The sequence below is a fragment of the Ixodes scapularis genome, unplaced genomic scaffold (genome assembly GCF_016920785.2).
Source record: "Ixodes scapularis isolate PalLabHiFi unplaced genomic scaffold, ASM1692078v2 PGA_scaffold0__279_contigs__length_252992795, whole genome shotgun sequence".
Lineage (NCBI taxonomy): Eukaryota > Metazoa > Arthropoda > Arachnida > Ixodida > Ixodidae > Ixodes > Ixodes scapularis.
In genome coordinates this window covers 27,193,482-27,215,204 of record NW_024609835.1, presented here as the reverse complement: position 1 = coordinate 27,215,204, position 21,723 = coordinate 27,193,482, and the positions used below count along the sequence as shown (strand labels likewise).

The window sequence follows — 21,723 nt, the reverse complement described above, 5'->3', positions numbered from 1 at the left end:
CCATCGAGGAAGCAGTGTCAGAAATGACAAAAGACACTACATCCGAAGAAGCGGACTTACTACGGTGCGTTCCCACATGGCACAGCGAAGCTCGTGACAAAAGGAGAATCACTCTGACATTGCCCATACGCTGAACACTCCATCGATTTACAGGACAACATACCGGTCGCATCCCGGGCATACAGGTACTCCCCAGCGGACAGACTTTACCCGCAATCAGGTCGATGACTAATCCAGAAGGGAATCGTACAGCCAAGCGAGAGAGAGTATGCCGCACCGCCGATTGTTGTGGATCAACCACACCACCCAACAACTCCGCAAAGGATGGTTCACAACTACAGTAAACTGAATGCGAAGACTCGGAATCCGTCCTATCCCATGGAGAATGTGATCAACAATATTATGCGTGGCCAGTCGAACCACTTCAACATAATAGAAGTAAAGACGACTTTCCTCACCACATGCGTAAAATTGGACGACATCCACAAAACGGCATTCGTAACACCTGACAGCAAGTACGAGTACCTCCGAATGGCATTTGGATTTTGCAAAGCTCCACATTGATGCGGCAGACATTCGACGGATTGCCACGAACCTCCACTTGCATAGACGACGTAGGGTCAGGAGCAACGACGGTCAAAGAAGCACTAGAACTTATTGACTCAGCTGGCCCCGCCTGCAAAACGAACCATTAATCCGCTGCATTTGGTGGTTTTTTCCCGAAACGGCTGATCCTGGCGGCCACCAAGTCCTCCTTGAGTGGTCTGTCGAAGCTCTCGGTCATGCTCGATAGACGTGGTGTCTTTGCCTCGAGCTCGAACACTTCCTTGAGGGGACCGATTTCCTTGCAGACAGCCACAGCCTGAGTCACAAGCTTTGCGACATAGTCTGAAAAATAAATTTATCATTAAATATCTTTGCTCTCGGCACACTTTTAGCAACAATTTTATGATGTGCAGTTGAGTTTGATCACAAAATGTGCAGAAGTACAGGCATCTTGAGTAATCTGTGCACAGAATGTAGCCTCTTCTACCCATTTATAAGGTATGAAACAACTGTCTGTACTTGGTTTTTTACACTGATGTCTACAATGAAAAAGAAAGTTTGCAAGGCTGGCACTTGTGTCACCTCAGTTATCCATTTCCCCCTTGGCACAAGTAATTATGGCAGTGATCACATGTTAAAAAATAAACAAAAACATTGCCATTTCATACCATTTACAATTGTCGATATCGAGCAGCAGATGACATACCATCTTATCAAAGACTCATGAGGCAGATGCAGTGAAGCAGACGACTTACTATATTTCCGACTCGGGAGTTTGTGCTGCAGTGACATAACGCATGTGGACGACGCTTACCATGCACTAACTTGTCCCCATAATAAAACCTAAAACAATGAAAAAAATGAAGTAAAGGACATTGAACCGTCCTGATGGTTTGTTGTCCCGTCCCTTTTTTTCTTAATTTTGTCGTCTCTGGATTTATCCCGTATATCGTAGACCAGCTCACCTTTATATTAACTTAGTCTTTAACTGACAAAGTAAAAAGTCAAATGTCAAATTTGGGGGTTTTACGTGCCAAACCAACGACGGGCATCTGGCACGCCCCAGCAGAAGACTGAGGATTAATTTGGACCACCTGGGGATCTCTTGACGTGCATCCGAAAGCTCGGTTACACGGCGCCTCCTCTGCAATAAGCCTCCGTCAGATTGCGGGCGTTTCGGCCGGGTTTCGAACCCGCCACATGGGTCGTCTTTAACTAACCTGCCACTAACTATGGTCTTTATAGAAATCAATCTCATGATGCTGTAACACATTCCAAACCACCAGAGAGTGGGATTCTCCCAGATTACCGTGAGTGGCTTTGGTCTTTTCGGGATGGGCGGTGTGGTGCCCTTTTCTGGCTTTCGGTGACTTCACCTTGAACTGAAGTTGACCAGCTTTGGTGACGGCCTGCTCCCTGTTTGCATTTTCGTTCCAATGCAGCGTTGCGATGCGGGTCCTACACCAATAGGGAATGCAGTCAAACAAAGTGTAGAGCAGTTCCCAGAGGTGATCTGTGCTCTGAAATGCTGCTTACTGTTTATTACAGAAATTTAGTCCCCATTTCTAGGTGTTTCTAACCATTGGGGATAGCAGTCTTTTCACTTGAGCGCGTGTTGTACTGGCAGCTTTATGTAGCATTGAATGTTACGATCACTCTGCTGAGACATACCCGCAGCTGTGGTTGTCACTGAGCGGAAAGTTCAAATAACAAATCTAGCAACACACATACACCCTCACACAGTGAGATTAGTGATCCTGAGGAATTCTGAAACGTAAAAAGAGCTCAAAAAGGTTTTCATAATATTCTACCAAATAAATAACGATGAACGATTATCACTAACTACAACAGCACATCTTAAAACGGCAAGCAGTGCATGGAGTTGCATGTCATAAAACACAGCTACTGCTTTAATATTAGCGATGTGGGCAATGCATCGGGTTCCTTTCCGAAGCATTTCCTTATGTGCATACCTGGTGAGCATTCCTTTCGTAGAAAATGCAGCCGACTTGGGTGCAAAGCTGTTCAATACGCTGTGGAACGACTCCAGCCCGTACGTCTGCGTCTCTGGAGAGAGCTGGCGCAGGTCCTTGAGCAGGGATTTGCTGGCCACGACATCTGTGAACCTAGCATGTGCAGGTGAATCTAAAACAAACAAAGCATAATCAGGACTTACTGCACAAAAATTTAATTGACCAATGCTTAGTAAGTTTACACTATTGTGTTGTTTACAGTGGATAAACTACTTTGCCACTTTTTTAAAGGCTCGACCCTGTAGTTCAGTCGGTCTATTTTATTTTCTGGTTAGTTTGAAGTAGGGGCACAGTCCAGGCAACCGTATAAGCATTCGCATACATAGCATATTCCTACAAGCTGCGCGCCACGCTGAGCTCGGCCGTGCGGCTTCTTTGGAGTCTGCCTGGGTGGGCTCTGCGGCCGGGCCACTGCGCCATGGAAAGGGCTTCTCTGTGGGGTGGCGTTCCTTGGAGCTACGCCGCGTGCCAGCCAATGGGGTGGCTGCTACAGACTACAGGCTTTTCTCCACTGGACAGGGTAATTAAGGTGCCTTTTGGTGCAGCTTCAAAAGCTGATAAAGCTGGTTTGCTCCACGGGACAGCTAATGCTCTAGCATTAATACTTTCACAATTTTCAGTGTTCACTGAAGTGCCATAGTCAAGAAATTCACATCAGAAGTGACTACTCAACAGAAAAATGTGTGGTGTGATCTTTTTTCTCTATTTCGAAGAGTCTTGCCGTGTCCGTCAGATTCTAATTAGAGTCGACTGTACTGTGACAAACCTTCAGGGACATGTGAAATGTGTTCCCACCTGGCACCAGCCAATCTCCATCTGTGTCAGGGTCATGAAGGCATTGGGCGTAGATCCCGGGGTGGTCTGCGTGAATGTCGACCACGTGCCTGGTCATGCTGGTCCAGGCCCCCACAAGCAGGTCAGGGTCGCCCTGGCTAGCTACTGCACACCAATAGAGGTGGTTCACAGCCGGCTGAACCCATTCAGCAATCGAGGCACAGTCCCGACTCTTGCTGGCTGAACTGAGGCCCTTCTTGACACCTGCAGTTTGAGGAGTGTGCAAAATTAGCACTAGCCTGTTTCGTCTGCAAGAAAATATTCAAGAAAGGGAGAGAAATCATATCACTTGCAAAACGTATTCATGCGCTTTTGACCAGACCAGTCTGGTCAAAAGAATTTATATATTGTTTGGACTGTCAATACCTACTGCCCAGCACATGCCAGTACTACAGAGGAAAGCAATGGGAGTGAGTGAGAAGTACAGGAGAAAGCAATAATCTGCAAAAAGCATGGTGTCATTTCAGTTCAGATGACATATTCATTCCCAGTTTGGTCATTCAGAGGAAACATAAATTATAGTCGAGATGTCCTCGAAGAAACAAACGAGAAAAAACTGCTCTCTCCCAATTCCCAAGCCACATCTGTTTCTGTTCTTACAATGCAAAAGTTTTTAACTGCTTGCATACATAACAAATATAGGTGTCAACAAACAGTGCAGGTTGTTTTGTTTACGTAGAGGAAATGAACCGTAACAAATGCTATTTACTTTTCGAGACATGCCAGACATCAAAGTAATGGCGGACGGCTGGCTCCTTCTCCCGCATGTGCTTAGCGATGGATCGGTGTCTATCCGTTGTCAGCGACTGCACAGTCAGCTCCTTCTCCTTTGCGAAGGCCAGGCACCTGATGAGGCCTTCCTTCTCCATGAGGCCGCTGCTGCGAACCGCCTCAGACTGTAATCAGTGGAAAGTGGACCATGTTATTCCCAGAAGCTGCAGGGATTATCCTGCACATACACGCACAGTAAACTCTCACTTGAGCGAATGTTGGTTTAACAAATTTTAGAATAACGAACTTTAAAAAAATCCACGGCAGGTTTCCTGTGCATTCTATGCAAAAATGTTTCAGTTAAACGAAAAACGAATGTTGGAACAGCAAATATTTCAGATCAACGAACTTAATCGGTGAACCCAGGATTATTTTTGCAATCAGTTCAACGAAGTTTTGTGCTCTGCAGTGCCGGCGTAGACGATGCCTGCTGCCCCGCCACTATCGCCTCTGGAGCGGCTTTTGAATCCATGTATGCCGTGCCCTATGCTGTTCCATGTTCAGTTTAGTGAACTTTCAGCTAAGTGAACCATTTCCTTAGGCTCCTTGAAGTTTGCTCAAGTGAAAGTTTAGTGTACGAGTTATTCTGCAGCATTACCAGTCTGAAAGGGGCACTGACACTCCAAAGGTTGTACCTTTTTTTTATTGTCTAAAACGATAAAAATTGTAGTCGTAGACATGCAAAAAAACACTGCATTGAAAAAAAAAAATTTTTTTTTTCACGCGCGCATATTTATTTAAATTTTTTGTCGTGTTTTTCTCCCGCTCCTCACCTCCTCGCTTTTTTCGATTGGCGACATCAAAAATCATGAAATTAAGAAGCTTTGTAGGCGACATTTCTATAACATTTCATAACGCCAATCGTAAAACATGTTTTTGAACGCTGTTCTGAACGCACTACGGCCCTTCTTTTTGAAATACCAAAAATCAAAGTCTGGTGTGAAGTCGCCTCCTGGATTTTTATCCTCCCTCGAAAAACATGACGGCGCTCGACGCATGTAGCAGAGGGTGATTGGTGAGTTGGGGAATCGGACGAAGCGGTCTTTTTTATGTGCCCGAAAACCTTTCAGACTTCGGAAAGGGAATCGTCAAATAGTCAAAACAACTGGGTTTAGTGTTTCTGTATCATAGTTTCGGTTGTGACTCTGCTGGCAGCGTCTTCTGCTCGCAGCGATAGGCAGCACAGCACGCACGCAGGAAACCATTTTCTTGGTGTGCCGGCGCCCTTTTCCCCCGCCCTCATCACCTCCTAGCTTTGGGTCGCAGCAACATTCGGCGGCAACGCAACGGCGTTTCAGAGCGGAGGGGCGAAGGCAATAAAGAAATTCGACTTGCAGGACCCCTCAATAGTTGGCGACACTCCACTACCACGGATCGCGAGGAAACTTAAAATTCGGCATTTGGAAATACTTTTTTACTTCACAAATACTGAATTCCCAAGTTTCGAATTTGGAGGGTAATGTCCAGGCATCGTTTTCGATTGTTTCGGATAATAAGAAAAAATATTATTTTGACGTGTCAGTGCCCCTTTAGGCTATTTTCTTCCTGAAATAGAAGGGCTCCAGACTCCTGACACCAGACAGCAAGTTAATTTAACAGCTTAGCACCAATTGTGACCATTGCTGTACATGTTAGTAACAGAATTATTTGTTCAAAATGCATGGTTTAGCAATGAGGAGGATGAATCTGGTCCTCACCTCTCCCACCTGAACCTGCTCGAAGTGCAAGATTTTGTTGAGACCAGGTACATGCAAGGAGTACGTCAGGTACTTTGCGCAGTAACCAGGGGAGTCGCACCTCCCGTCGCCGGCAAGATCAAGGGGCTGGTCGTGGAGCTCCTCCAACAGCTTGCCCTGCTCGTCCATCCACACCTGTGGAAGACAATACTAGAATGTTTGATACTGGCCAAAGCACTGTGGTGAAACACTGCATTTAAATGTAAAAGCATGTAAGATAAAGCTCGTCAGATGGCATCATGTAATCACCTGCTCAACAGCGGGAACCAAAATGGCTCGCTGATAGTTGAAGAAGGTCTTGCTACAGATGACTTGCACATTCATCAGACGGAGCAGGCGCAGAGTGTTGGTTGGAGAGGCCCCCGTGAACAGCACAAGCGCCGAGATGAGGAGATTCCCGAGAGCCCTGCCGTTTATGGACGGCTGGCTTTCCCAGCGATGCGAATGCCCAGTCGGGCAAGAGGTGCGCACTGTCAGTAGTGTGCCAGTGGCTCTCATAGACACGCTGCAGGGGCGGTAGCATGTCTGGCACACCGCAAACAACTCTCGCAGGCAGCTGCCGAAGACGAGGAACTTCCGTTCATTGCATCCTGGCTCTCCGCAAAAGGTTCCTGCATTGCTGTAAATGTTACAAATGCATAATGTTTGACAGCCGCTTCTCTGCTCTGACTGAGCAACAAAAAACTGAGCTATATTGCCTCATTCACGCCTGAACCATCTACTGATACATTTTGAGGGACATCCTGTACAAGGCAACCCCTGTTATAACGAACTACAATAACATTTAGCGAAATGTTTGTAAAAATTTTAACTCTTACTAGAGTCTGATGGTGTCAATGTGTGCATACATTAGCATGTGACATATATGCACCATGGTAGTAATCGTTCCTACCTGTTCTTGCCCAGAAAGATCAATTTTGTGGTGTGAAACATGCACTTGAGAAGGTAAGCAACCAACTGGAAAGCCGCTACAGTAGAGGTCTGCATGGGCCAATATTTAAAAGCCTGGCCCAGCCCTTGCTCCCGGTCACTTGGGCCCGGAACCACCCGTGGCCCACTATTGATTTCCAAGTCGGCCCAGCCCGGCCCGACGCTAATTTTCATGGGCTTGCTTTGGCCCCCTCTATTTTAGCCCAGTGTGAATAGCTCACAAATTACATGGCATGGCAGCTGGCTTGACACTGCTACACATATGTTGATTACGATACCCAAAAGTCAATGCAGTAAACATATGTTTTTTGTTTTTTTTTGTTTTTTGCTGCTATCATTAGTTGGACCAATCTGCGGGCCTAGGCAGCTCGTTAGGAAAAATCACCCCAATCGTCCTTTTCTGCAACCAAACCCGAGCGGAAAGGACAGAAACAAAAAAATGACAAGCACCAGTAAACAGAACCACATGTCGAAGTTGAAAAGGAAGAGAAACGTCGCGAATGGTTTGGACGAAAGACGGACAAATTTCTAAATTGCCCACTTTCCCTGAGTACAACCGAAAAGAAAAAAAAAATGTTTCCATCTTTTGTAGTGGTTTGCAAGAAATTGTTTAGGATAAGCACCCTTCAGGGGAACCTCTTCACCCATATTGTGGATGCACACACTCATATGTACGGATGGTTTACGCCTGCAAGGGTGCATATTGTGCAGGCGAGGTGCATATGTGTGCGCGCTAATGTGAATAAGTGATCGTACGCAGCGGTGCCGCCTGTGACAAAAAGAAACGCCGTACCTCTAGTGCTTTGGAAAGGCATCCGCTGCTGCGGCTGCACACACCGAACCGTACAAAAACATGCTGAACCGAAATTTTGGGTGGAAATTCTTGGCCGCAATGGCATACATAGCATGTCCTTTTCTTCTAAATGACGTTGTTTTGAGCGAGAAGGCGTATAAAATTGAATAAACACGAAAAATACAATTTTACGCGACCCCTGGTGAGCGTCGTGGAAAGCTCGCCTCGTGACGTGCGCATTCTCATTCGCCTCAAGAGACAGACGGAGCCAAGCCAAGCCAGGCGCTAAGCCGGGTGGCGTTTGTTATTGTTAGTATGGTGCCTGGAACGCGTCTCCGACTGGTGTGTTTACCGCGGCCAAAAAAGTGGTCCCTCGATTTCCGCCTAATGACGTCATAGAAGTGTCATGTCGCCGGTCGCGACCCTGGCGGCGTTCCAACAGTTGTGGTGAATGTGGCAGACGCCTGTTCTGCTGCAGGTCGCTTTCACTGTGACAGTTCACGGAAGCTAGAGCAGCCGGAAGTTGGGACGCCTAATGCGACGCCGTGACGACAGCGACACTCACGTTCGCTCGTGCTTTTTGTCAGCATTTCTACGGCCAACCGCCAGGATCGCGACAGGCAACAGCATGACACTCGCGTCATTTGTTGCCACCTTGGGACCACTTTTGATGTATGGGCGGGATAGGGCGCTAAACACACCAGTCGAAGACGCGATCGAGGCACCATATTGTTAGTATCAGCCGCTTTGAGAACAGCCGCCGAGCGAAGAATCAAGGCCAACGAACGAGGAGAATGTGCGGAGGCACCAGGGGCGCTGGGGGCGCCAAGAATGCGCACGTCAGTTTTGTTACGCCTGCTCTCAGAAAGACTCGCTCGCTCGGCCGAGGATTCGCTCTTAATTCAAAGAAATACAATAATTCGGGCCCCATCCGTCTGATTGAATATCGTTTTTAGGTACAGTACCATCCCGTGAAGCCCGCTCGAGCAATAATTATGAGATTTCAAATATCGGTTCAGCATCCCTTTCAGCATTTGAGTCTGCCCTACTATGGTTCCTCACAACCCCCAAACTTCCAAAACACACTGCTGCTAAAAAAATGAAAAAAGTAATGGCTGGCTTGGCCCATTTCGGCCCGCCTTGTAGACTTGAATGTAAGGCCCGTACCCGGCCCGGGCCCTTCATGAAAGTAGCCAAGAAACCTGAGCCCGGCCCACAAGCTGGGCTGACCCGTACCTGTGCAGCTCTCTACCCTACAGGGGCAGCTGATTTGATGTAATGCAAGTCATATATAAGTAGAGCACACCACAATTACAAGGAGATGCTGATGCTACAAAATATAACTGAAATCAAAATAGCTACACAGCGCGACCCTGTTAGCACGAACAACGGATCGGTAGGTTTTTTTTTGTTTTTCCTCTTAGAACTGAAAAGTTGTATGTAGTCCAAACTACTAGTGCGGTAGAATTTGGGGCATAAACTTGGGACATGAAATTGGGTGCAGCCAATACAATTTTGAAGTAAAGTGAAAAGAGGTACCGATGCTGCGTTTGCATTTTTACAGTGTGGCATCGGTGTTGTGTTCACACTTACGACATGACGCAATGTGCATGTTCGCTCTAATTTAGGCCTCATCCAAGGGGAAAACCACTCTTGCTCGACAAAGCCATCTTTGCTGAATGGCTCATACAGGGGGTCGTCGTCGTCCTTCTCTTCCTCCTCCTCTTCTTCTTCGTCGTCATCCTCCTCCTCCTCGTGTGAATGACTTGGGACTGGGCTAGTGGCAGGTGCCAGGACTGTCCCTTGTGGTGGCACTTGAGGGGCAGTGGTGGTGGCCGTGGTGGTTGTGGGGAAGGAGGCAGATACAGCAGCAGTGGTGGTGGTACCGATGCTGGCAGTGGCGCTGCAACTGCCAGGTAGCTCCAAAGCTTCTGTCTGAACGTGGTGGCTAGTGACGCCTCTGGCATACGAGTTTGCCTGCGTGCCTAAAGGGAGAAGAGATGTTCACATATCCGGTTTCTCATATGCTCGGCTCAGTACAAGCTTCTGCAAAATGACATTCTGGCACGCACTACATTTTGTACATCTGATATTACAATTAACAGCAATCTAGATCTAGAAAGTAAAATACAACGAAAAAAACAAATAAGACGAAGATTAACCAGGGCTGTGAGTCTGTATCGAATGTATTTTACGATGTGACGCCGAGCACGCGAATATAGGAGGGGTCTTTTTCATCCCTACCGACTGATCTTTTTCCCAGCCTTGGATCCGTTCCCACAGAACTGTCTTTCAAAACAGCCGGGGTCGGAACCTGCGGCTTCTCTTGCGGGTCGGCCTGAACCGCTGCATCGCTTGTCGTCGGTCGGTGACGGCAATGGCAGTCGTGCTCACAAGGTGCATTCCCTTCGAAGCCCAGCTCCTCAATCGGGTCATCGTCCTGCGCAATCGGAAAAGTTTCGTAAACCTCTGCTCTAAAGGTTCCGAATGCCCATGTCTACCGTTCACTGAAATAAGAGCGCCACTTACAAGAAGTTTTCAGCGTTTTGACGTTGGGTCCTCCATTGAAGGGATGTTACGCTTCACAGTGGGGGGAAGTCGAAGGGAGGGAACTGCGTCGGACTTGAGAAGAGCTCTCTTCACAGTCTGCCCGGCATCCCGAAGGACGCTTCCTATACGCCGGTAATCGCGGTCGCCGTCGAAGTGTTCGGAGCACACGCGCACCCCTGCCTGACCGGGATCCTCTCTATCGATGCGCCGACACCACTCAGCTCCGAGACGTTCCTCACCCGGCAAACGATGGAACTGAACGTTTTTGAATTTGACCATAGCAGCGGTTAGACACTGGTTGGGACAATGCGGAACACCGCACGCGCTCGGCATCGTCGATGTGATTGAGGCAACGTGGGGACGTGGGTGCCGAAGTCGAACACGAGACACCAGAAAAAGATAGTGCGACCACGCCTGGAAGTCCACACGCGGACGGTTTTTGTGGAACCCGAGTAGATGGCGCCACTGAAACTCGAAAGACTACATTTTCTTTGATAATACTATACTTAGACGCGTTTATTTACACTGAAGCGGCAAAATTTATCAAAAGTAATCCTTATATTTCGCTCGAATTGCACAACTTAAATTTATTTTGAAATCTTTTTCACAATTTTCACTAATTCTCCGCTGACAACAGTGGGTGTCATGCTACAGCGTGCTGCCGAACGACGTCACTCGGTGGTTCCTTCAGCTGCCGCTCGTGGCTGTAGATGGGGGTAGAACAACGATTTTCGCTGTGCGATTACGCGGCGAATTCACAACATTTCGAAGGAAAGAGATGTTTTCTCTATCCTCCGGGACACGATAAACAAGGTAAAAGTTACAAGAGACAAATTCTTTCAATCTGAAAATCATTGCACCGCCCCTTTAACATATCCACCATAAATAGTTACAGTTTCATGCAATGGAACTGCCGAGGATTGCTTCACAACATTGACGATCTGCATTTTTTTCTTGATGAGCTGCGAACTCTAGCAGTCGCTCTGCAGGAGACTCATCTCAATAGCACTCATATGAACATCTTTCGTCGTCACCATGTTTTTCGAAAAGACCGTACATCATCTCATTCTTCGGGTGGAGTGGCTGTTGTGGTACGAGGCGATATTGTATGCACGGCAGTTCCTCTTCGCTCACCCCTGGAGGCTGTTGCAGTGCGTATTCTTGCAGATCGTCTCATAACTCTTGTCTCCCTTTACCTTCCACCAGATGTTCCGATTGACTTTTACGATTTGCAGGACCTGCTGAACCAGCTGCCAAGCCTTTTTTAATTTTAGGGGATTTTAATGCACACAACCCCTTATGGGGAAGTGCTCGGTTGGACAATCGTGGAAAAGTCATAGAACGTTTTTTACTTTCATCATCACTATGCCTTTTAAACAGTAAACAACCATCATTTTATAGTTCGAGTCATAACACTTTCACATGTATAGACTTGTCTATATCATCAGCTACATTATTCCCTTGTCTTTCACGGAAGGTTTTAGATAATCCTCTTGGCAGTGATCACTTTCCCATCATTTTAAAAAGTCATATTCCATTGCCCACTATTTTAAAGCGAATTCCTCGATGGAAACTTGATAAGGCTGACTGGGGACTGTTTCAACTGGAGGCCACACTTGACCCATTAATGCTTGAGAGTATGACACCAGAGGAGGCTACTTTATATGTTACCGAGCAAATCATAAATGCAGCACATCACTCTATCCCCAAGACATCCACAAACCTCCCAAAACGGTGCAAGCCGTGGTGGACCCAGGAGTGCAGCACAACTAGGCGAAACCAGAAAAAAGCATGGGACACTTTTCGAAGGTATCCAATTCCCAAAAACTTGATGGAGTTTAGAAAAAGAAAGGCGAAGGCTTGGTGGACACGAAAGCAGGCAAAACGGACATCCTGGAAGAAGTATGTCTCTTCGCTGAGCAGCGCTACCTCCGAGAAAGAGGTGTGGGACCGCTACCGTAAAATTAGGGGTGACTACCGTGGTTTCATTGTTCCTCCTCTCTTCGCCCCGTCTCCTGCATCGTTAAAGGATTAATAGGAAATGCCCTCGGCATGCACTTTCAGGGTGTGTCTTCCTCTGATAACTACAATGCTTCTTTTAAGCTGTTCAAAAGGAATGCAGAATGTCAGCGACTGAAGTTGTCAGGTACGGATTCAGAACCTTACAACAAACCTTTTACAGTTTGTGAGCTAAAACTGGCCCTTGACACCAAGAAATATCCTCACCAGGTCCCGATTCTATCTACTACGAAATGCTTCGTCGGCTCTCCTTGGAATCGTTTGGACAGTTGCTTAAATTCTTTAACCGCCTCTGGGAAGACTCCTACTTTCCCGATGCATGGAAATGTACACATGTCATACCCTTCCTGAAACCGGGAAAGGACCCTTCATGTCCATCAAGTTACCGCCCAATTGCACTCACTAGCTGCCTGGGTAAGACATATGAGAGACTCATTAACAGGCGACTTGTATATTTTCTTGAAACTAACAATATCTTGGATAAGAATCAGTGTGGTTTCCGACAGGGTCGGTCCACCTTGGATCACCTGGTACGCCTTGAAACCTTAATTAGGGAAGCATTTGTAAGCAGGCAGCACTGCGTTTCTGTATTTTTTGATTTAGAGAAAGCGTACGATACTACTTGGAGGCATGGCATTCTTCAGGATCCTCTTGCCTATTGAATACGAGGTCGCATGCTCCGTTGCATTAAAGCTTACTTAACGGGACGAACTTTTCAGGTTCGGTTAGGCACCACTCTGTCCGATATCTTCTTACAAGAAAATGGGGTCCCGCAGGGAGGTGTCCTTAGTGTCACACTGTTTGCCGTCAAGATCAATACGATTGCTAAAGTGATACCACGTTCCATTGCTTATTCGCTCTATGTCGACGACCTGCAAATCTCTTCTTCCTCTTGCAATCCTTCTAGTTGCGAGCGCCAGCTGCAGCTAGCAATAAATAAAATCAGCAAATGGGCAGATGAAAATAGATTCCGGTTTTCAGCTGAGAAAACTGTGTGCGTACCCTTCTCTCTCCGACGTGGGATATCCCTAGATCCCAGCTTAGAAATAAACCGAACTCCTATAGCCGTTAAAGCTGAACATAAGTTCTTGGGCATTATTTTCGACAAAAAGTTAAATTTTAACTCCCATTTACAGCAACTGAAACAGAAATGCTTAAAATCCCTTAACATTCTCAAAATTCTGTCTCACAAAACATGGGGTTCAGACAGAAAGGTCCTGTTACGCTTGTATAACTCTCTGGTACGATCCCGTCTCGACTACGGTGCTACAGTCTATAACTCGGCGCGACCATCCTCGCTGAAAATGCTGGACCCTGTGCACCACCTTGGCTTGCGGCTCGCCACGGGCGCCTTCCGTACGTCTCCTGTGCTTAGCTTGTATGTGGAATCTCATCAGATGTCCCTTGCCAAGCGACGGCAATATTTAGGCCTGAGTTATGCTTCCCGGATTATGTCGGACCTTGACCATCCAACCTTTACTACTTTGCAGCGATCTCGGTATACCCGCCTTTTTGAGAACAAGTCGAGGACGGTCAGACCTTTAAGTTTTCGTGTGGGAAGTGATCAGGAATCTCTTCAACTCGACCTTAATGGGATTGAACTCCTTAAGAAGCCTCTACGTATTGCACCTTGGGAGCTGCTTCCAGTTTCTTGTGACTGGACGTTTACACGGTTCAGCAAACATAGTGTTTCTCCACTTATTATTCAACAAGAATTTGTTGAGCTACAAAAGAAATACAGCAACTATGTTCACTTTTATACTGATGGATCCAAGAACTCCTTCTTTGTAGGAACTGCCGTTTACTCTAAAGAATTTACAAAGGCCCAACGACTTGAAAGCATGGCTAGTATTTTCACTGCAGAGCTCTATGGCGTATTGATGGCTATTGAATACATCATGGCAAGCAAAACTATGAAAGCTGTTCTCTTTGTGGACTCACAAAGTGTTGTTTCGGCTCTCTGCTCAATAAAAGATACCAAAAATAAGCTAGCCCAATTAGTGCGATTTAAAATCAATAGTTCCTTAGTTCGTGGCCATGATATAAAGTTTTGCTGGATCCCCAGTCATGTTGGACTTTTGGGCAATGAAAAAGCAGACCAGTTGGCTACCTCCACAAAAAATCTCACGGTGACCTCTACTGGCCTACCCTACCAAGATGTGAAGCCCCTGATTAAAAAAGCACTCCTCCGAACGTGGCAGTCTGAATGGGACCAAGAAAGTGAAAATAAGCTCCATGTGGTAAAACCAGGTTTAGGATTGTGGGAGAGTGCATCTCATGAAAATCGCTTTATCAAAGTTCTCCACTGCCGCCTTAGAATTGGACACAGTTTCTTGACACATGGGCATCTCCTTTGTGGAGGGGACACTCCAGTCTGTGAGCACTGTGGCGAATCACTAACGGTCCTTCATATTCTATGGCTTTGTTCTGGTCTTGAGCAAAACCGACGCGCTTGCTTCCCGGAATTTTTCGCATACAATATTCCTTTCCATCCTGCACTCTTAGTGGGTGAGCATCCCATCATTCCCTTTAATCGTGTCATTACATACCTAGAACAAAGTGGTTTTTTACGTCGATTTTAACTTTCATATCCCTTTTCACCTTCTACCAATAACAAAACTTTTGTTGCAGAGCTGATTTCACAGTAAGCCTTTCAAAACTATTACTCTGAGCAAGATTATTACACCTGTTTGGCGCAGTATGGCCTTCGTCGCTTTTGCGCCAGTAAACCACCAATACAACAACATCTTTTTTGATCAGCGTCCTTTTGGATGTGGAAACGCTGACACTTCGAGTCTTGTAGACAACAATTTTTATACTTGGCTTTACAGCCACCTATCGCAAAGTTGTTCGGTCTGGGAGCACCGCCAACTGGTCTCTTTCTACCCGTAAAGTGTGCAGCTCCCGCGATGAGTGGTATTATCTTGACAGCCTTTGACGCTCAAAACCGGATCCCATTTAGTTACGCCGCCCAAACTAAATTTCCACCTGGTTCCGCTGTGCCACCTCTTTTTGGTATAATAAGTGTGGGTCATGTCAAAGTACCTGTGTACCGAAAATCAGCACCTCGCACAACAGCTTACTACACAACAGCTGACTGCAAAAGCTTTTGACGACCAAACCATGTGTTCGCCGACAATTTTGTTTTCTCGGCTTTGGAACCACCTATCGTAAAGTTGTTTCAATTGTAAGTACAATTCACTAGTCCCTACCTGTAAAGCCTCCACCTCCCACGACGAGCGGTATTCTCTTGACAGCCCTTTCATGGTCAAAACAGGCTCCCATTGAGTTAGGCCGCCCAAACCGAATTTCCACCTAGTTTCCCTATGCCACCTATTTTCGGTATGATAAGTGCTGTGCCATGTTACCGTCAAGTCCAAGCACCTATCTACCCAAATCTGCACTTTGCAAAGCCCGGTTATGACACAACTTTTGGGTCCAATATTGGATATCCCGTACAGCTTTATTTCTTTATTCGTTAGAAACATAACTTTCACACTTGCTGTCTTAATGAAACTTGGCACAGTTTGTGCACAAACTTGGTGAACATCTCACTCGCCTCCAAATATCATTGTTCCAGCAGTCCTACGTTTACAGTGACGTGCGAAATAAATTTCCCACTCAGAGCAATTATGGTGGCGGCCGTCTTGCTTTTCGGAAAATTGCTCCAACTCCTTTTTTGGCCGCAGCTAGAGAAATTACCCCTAATAACGACTCAAAATTAATATGTAAGAAGTGGAGAACAGCTAAATGCCCTTCTTAGGTCTGCCCCAGCACTCGTGCAACGTCACCCTCAACGTATCGGCTCAAAAAGCAAAAAGGCTCCGCAGGCTGCCGAACGCGCCTCACTGTCGAATGCCAGCTCCTCCGCTAGCGGTGCTACGCGCGTTTTTCAAAGCGCCCCTATAGTTCCCGCACGGAGCGTATAGACGCTTAGCGGCTACATGCAACGTTTCATCCATGACATCCCCAGCCCTTGAGTTACTACCACATCTCAGAGCCCCCTACTCACCCCGCAGTCGTGGCCGAGTGGTTAAGGCGATGGACTAGAAATCCATTGGGGTCTCCCCGCAGAGGTACGGATCCTGTTGACTGCGCAAACATTTTTTTCTTTTTTTAAAAAGATGGGATGGCAATCGATGTGAGCACGGACGCCAGACAAGGCTAGACCCTAAGGAGCTTCGCCCCTAAAACAACTTTTATTGCCGGGCTTGACTGATGAAGCTGGGCTTTGCGGACCCCAAAGGGTCCGCGACTCCCCATTTGAGAATCACTGCTGTAGGACGTCATCCTCGACGTCGCCCTAGATGCCGTTCTTGACGTCGTTCTTGAGGTCGTTTGAGAGATCATCCTCGGCATCGTCCTTGACGCCGTCCTTGATGTCGTCCTAGAGGTCATCCTAGACGCCATACTATACTTCCTAAACTTTAATATGGGTAGAAATATAACTAAAACATTTCTTCTGCAGGACTATAATGCTTTCACCTTCTTTCACGTAAGCAGTCTTAGTGTCCTCCTGTAATTTTTTACATCTGTCTGGCACAAGGAGGGGGGCACATTTTTCTGCAGGCCTCTGCAGATTTCGTTTAGATTTTGGCGTTATGGCTAGAATCAAAGATCACGTTTCTCAACCACATATTATCGCTCCAAGGCAGTACGATCGAGCACTCGGTTCGAGCAAGGTTGAGAATCTTGGATCCCGATGAAGATCGACACCTCGGTTGAACAAATGCCAAGACAGCATAAAAAAGTTTGCGACTGCCCTTGAAAATGCTTTTGTTAACACATATACTCGTTCACGCGGGTCCTTCTATAAATGCGCTGACGTACGTGCAAAATAGGAAAGTGAGTGCCTCATTGCTCAAACTGCGTAAAAAAAAAAAGAACTCATCTTGCAGCCAAGTGGCACGTAGGTAGCCAATAGTTTGAGCAAAACAAAAGTAGACAAAAGTTGCACGAGCACTTGTAAACTACGGCAGAGGCGGCTCCGGATTCGTCGTGCCCCTTCCTCCGCCACCGCTCTGCACATTCTGTTGGCGTGGTCCAAATAATTTGCTAATGTGCAACCTTGTGTCTCGATGGCGCTACATGACTATGTTGCTGCCCTACAGGCTTTCTACGCAGCAACGTAGTCACTTAGCGGCATCTAGACACAATGTTGCACACTAGCAAATTATTTCAACCAACAACCTAGAATGTGCGGCCCGGTGACAGCGGGTGGGCGCGGCAGCAATGTCAACCGTCACTGCTGCCGCATTATTTCTGTTCTCTACGCGCGTCACTTAAGAGCGGTAGTTTACGATAAATCGATTACTTTTCACCTAGAAAATTCATAGTACCAATCATTGGTGCTTTTTGTCGTTGTGCAATTGCTTCGTAATACAGATATTTGTTAAGCAGGAATTCATTGCAGTAGGCAGAGAAATACATTGAATACATAGGAGATTGGCCGATACTTTATTTTAGTTGGTTGACCAAGCGTTTTCGTAGCGGAGGCATTCGCTTAAAGGCTTTTGACCGTATTACTCCACAGGGTTGATAATTGTTTATACTACATAAACCCACTAACCTACTTTCTTGTTCCAAAAAATTGTAGTAGCTTATCATTTGTTTTGTCTCACTTTTTTAGCTAAACTTTTGAGGCAATGCATTTTCATCGGCAACTGAACTTTGTCCATTAATGTGATGCCCCTCTGTGTTTACCAACATAGTAAATGTGCTAATTGCTCAAACTGGCCATACAGTAGGTAAAGTCGTCTCGTAGCATGACCCGCTGACTCTTGTCACATATTTTTTACAGCGATAACTGTTATGGGCTGTTCACACCACTGGAAGTGACGTCCGTTGTTGATGTTGTAGTTGTAGATTTTATCATTGTTGATGTTGTAGTTGGCGTAGTAGGGCGTCCGTCGTCGATGCTGCCAAATTCTTAAAAAAGATTGCCCGCTGAAGTCTCACATGGGTCTGCTGCGTGCAAAGTGGAGGTTTACCGCAGAGCTAAGCCGCAGCACTAACAAGCCCACTTTATGCATAAAGTTTTTGTAGTATCCAACGCCCACTAGACTCACTCTTTGAAAAAAAAAAATATAGCCGACAACAAATTGTTGTGGCATTGTCAATGTCAAGAGCTTCTGCCGAGAGAAGCGTGTTTACGCGCTTCCGAAAAAAAGAAAAAAAGTTTGGAACAAAATGGTTGAATGTCTCTTTTGTTCCGAATGCTTTTGTTGACGCACCCCACAGTGCGTGAACGCGATGCCGGTGCCCTACGACTTTGCCGTGGCATGTCTCAGCTATCACTGTGACAGTACTGTAAATTAACGCAGGACTGCTTTTTTTTTTTTTTTTTTACCAGGAGTGTGAAATTGCTCTACTATCGTAAGATGCACCAACGTGGCAAGCAGACAATGTCCTCGTCTGACGAAGCGCCACCGAGCGAGAGCAAGTGCATTTCCAGTGCTGCACCAACTTTGGACTTCTTTGGTTGATGAGGTAAGGGAATTTTGGCTGTGCCCTTCGTGTTTCCTCATGTAAGTCTCCTTGCTCATTTCTGCAATGTCAGCAGTCAGAACCTACACTTAGAAGCAAGTTTTCCTAGACTTTTGATACTTCGCAGAGCGGTGTATTTTATTAATTGTATGGTGACGAGATCGGTGTACCATTCGCTGCGCCAGAGTGCTTACCCGGCTGCATCCTGCTCCATCTCGACAAAATGTGACGAATTTGCACCTACGTTGTACTAATAGTAATTTCACTTTATTAATGCTGAAAGTAAAATGGCCGAAGACCCGCTAAACGGTCAGGTCGTTACGGTAGACTCGTTTGAACTTTCGGAACTTTTGGTTCCGCAGACGCAATTATAGTGCTCGATTCGATCTCTGTATGAGATACTCACCATGCTCGGAAGTCGTGCCATATTCATGTTCGTGGTCTGTTCTGATGGGTCAGGTGACTTCAGTTTGAGTGCGCCTCTCACTGCGCACTGGTGCACTGCGGCGATGCGAAGACCGTGGAGTAGTCATCGCAATTCTTTGTGTTGGGTTTCACTGCAGCGTAGTCACATACTAAGGGGAAAGTACTTCTCCAAAACGAGGCGTAGCATATGCGAGCATCGGGTATAAATTAGGGGTGTGCGAATATTCGAGATTTCAAACACAAATCAAATATTTTTACAGCGGAGCTGTTAAGGGCTAGTTTCTCTAGTATGGTGTCTGCAGGCAAACAAATGTCCACACAAAACTCCGAACAGCTACCGCCATCTATGAGCGACGGTGGCAACCAGACAACCGGCTTGCCAGTTGTCTCGTTGCCGCTGTTACTGATGGATGGCGGCAACATTTCCAGGCCTTTCCTCTCTGGTTTTCTTAAGTTTCTCTAGGCGTCGTCGTTGAAGTCGTCCTCGAGGACGACGCCTAAAGAACGACATCCTCTAGGCGTCCTCCTCAAGTTCGTCTGTGATGCCGTCCTAGATGTCGTCCTTGAGGTTGTCCTAGTAATCCTTGAGGTCATCCTCAAGGTCGTCCTAGGAGTCATCCTTGAGGTCGTTCTATACATTGCCCTCGAGGTCGTCCTAGACGTTGTCCCTGAGGTCGTCCTAGGTGTCCTCAAGGTGTCGTCCGAGAAGTTGTCCAAGAAGTTGTCCTTGCGGTCGTCCTAGACGTCCTCTAGGCATCGTCCTAGACGTAAAGATAACAGCTTTGCTGGTCCTTCATCTTCACGTTAAGTGGAAGGCCTCTACATTTTTTTTTTTATTTGATTCATGTTCGATTCAGAAATTGCACATTCGGAAACTTTCAGAATGTTCAGTTATGGCTGAATATTCGGACAATGTATGAATATTCGGGCAAATGGCAACTGATCCGCTTGCAGAACGGGCCCCTAACCTCAGAGCTTCCTTAAAAGCTGCGTTGAGTCGTAGAAAATTGCGGGTACTGTAGCCATTTTTCCTATAAACCCTCGCTGTTCACGTCATACGTAGAACTACCGTGTTTGCACAATCTAACGCGCCCCCAAATCTAACGTGCAGGCAGATTTAGCTCCCAAGTATTCGAAAAGTAAACTACGGCCGACAATCTTGCCGCGCAGGTAAAATATTTCATTTCATTCATTTCATTTCATTTATTTACACCTTAAGGGCCCGTGAAGGGCATTACATAAGGGGGGGGGGTATTCAAGTTTTATACAACAGAGAAACGCAAGTACAAGAAAAAACAGAAAAGGAAACTAAAACACACTTAACACACTCAACACACTCAGGTCTGCTCAAAGTTACACAACTCATAGCACTAGTACGACGATAAATGAAGTTTAATACACGATAGAAAATTAATCGGATCCACAATGGTGACAATGGACGATGGGAGGTTGTTCCAGTCGCTGATGGCCTGAGGGAGGAATGATCGATTGAATGCGTTTGTAGAGCCTGAAATACGCTTGATCGTACATGTGTTGTTAAGGCGTGAAGATGTTCGGTCGGGGGGTGATAGCAACTCATTTTTAAGGACTGGAATGTGGTAGTAGATTTTATGAAGAAGGCAGAGCTGAGAGACTTTCCTGCGGAGCTGCAAAGAGGACATAGTTAGTTGACTTTTCAAGGCGGAAACACTAAATGAGTGATCATAAGTAGACAGGATGAAACGAGCAGCCCTGTTTTGAACTGCTTCGAGGTTGTTAATTAGGTAAATTTGATGGGGATTCCAGATGGTAGCGGCGTATTCTAATTTAGGTCTGACGTACGTGTCGTACGCCAGTTTTCGAACCAGGGGAGGTGCGGATCGTAGGTTACGTCTTATTAGTCTATTAGTCCAAGGGTCCTTGATGAGTCAGCAGTAATGGCTTCAATGTGATTATTCCAGGAGAGGTCGGGTGTTAGTCTTACACCAAGATATTTATACTTAGAAACATTCTCAATTAAGTCGGAGTCCAGGTAGTATTGGTAGGACAGTACAGATTTTTTCCTAGTGAAGCGAATTAGTTTGCATTTAGATTTATTTAACGACATCAACCAGTCATCGCACCATTTGTTAATTTTAGATAAGTCACTTTGAAGTTGGTCGTTATCTTGCACACATGTTACTTTGTTATAGACGACGCAGTCATCTGCAAATAGACGTATTTTAGAGGAAATATTGCTAGGGAGGTCATTTATATATATTAAGAATAACAGAGGCCCTAAAACAGACCCCTGCGGAACATTAGAAGTCACGTTTGTTAGGGATGATTCTTGGTCATTAATTGATGTTAGTTGCACGCGGGACGAGAGAAAGTCACGTATCCATGAAAATGTGAGTGGGTCAATGTGTAGAGATGACAACTTAGAGAGTAGGCGTTGATGAGGGACACGGTCGAAGGCTTTTGAGAAATCAAGAAAAACGGCGTCAGTCTGAGTATGACATTCAAGGTTAGTGTGTAGGTCATTAACAAAATCACAAAGCTGAGTCTCGCAGGAAAGTCCCTTTTGAAAACCGTGCTGCTGCTTGAAGAAAAAAGAATTACTTGCTAGGTGAGACATGAT

General features: G+C 46.2%; 1 protein-coding gene across 1 annotated transcript in view; it reads left to right on the top strand.

Moving 5' to 3' along the window:
- Positions 1–21,723, top strand: part of LOC8051240 — a 103,856-nt gene that overhangs the window by 77,670 nt on the left and 4,463 nt on the right. Inside the window, exon 21 of the mRNA XM_029967524.4 lies at positions 18,565–18,701. Within this exon, the coding sequence (XP_029823384.2) occupies positions 18,565–18,697 (133 nt within the window). The 3' untranslated portion in view covers positions 18,698–18,701. The remainder of the gene's footprint in view (positions 1–18,564; positions 18,702–21,723) is intronic.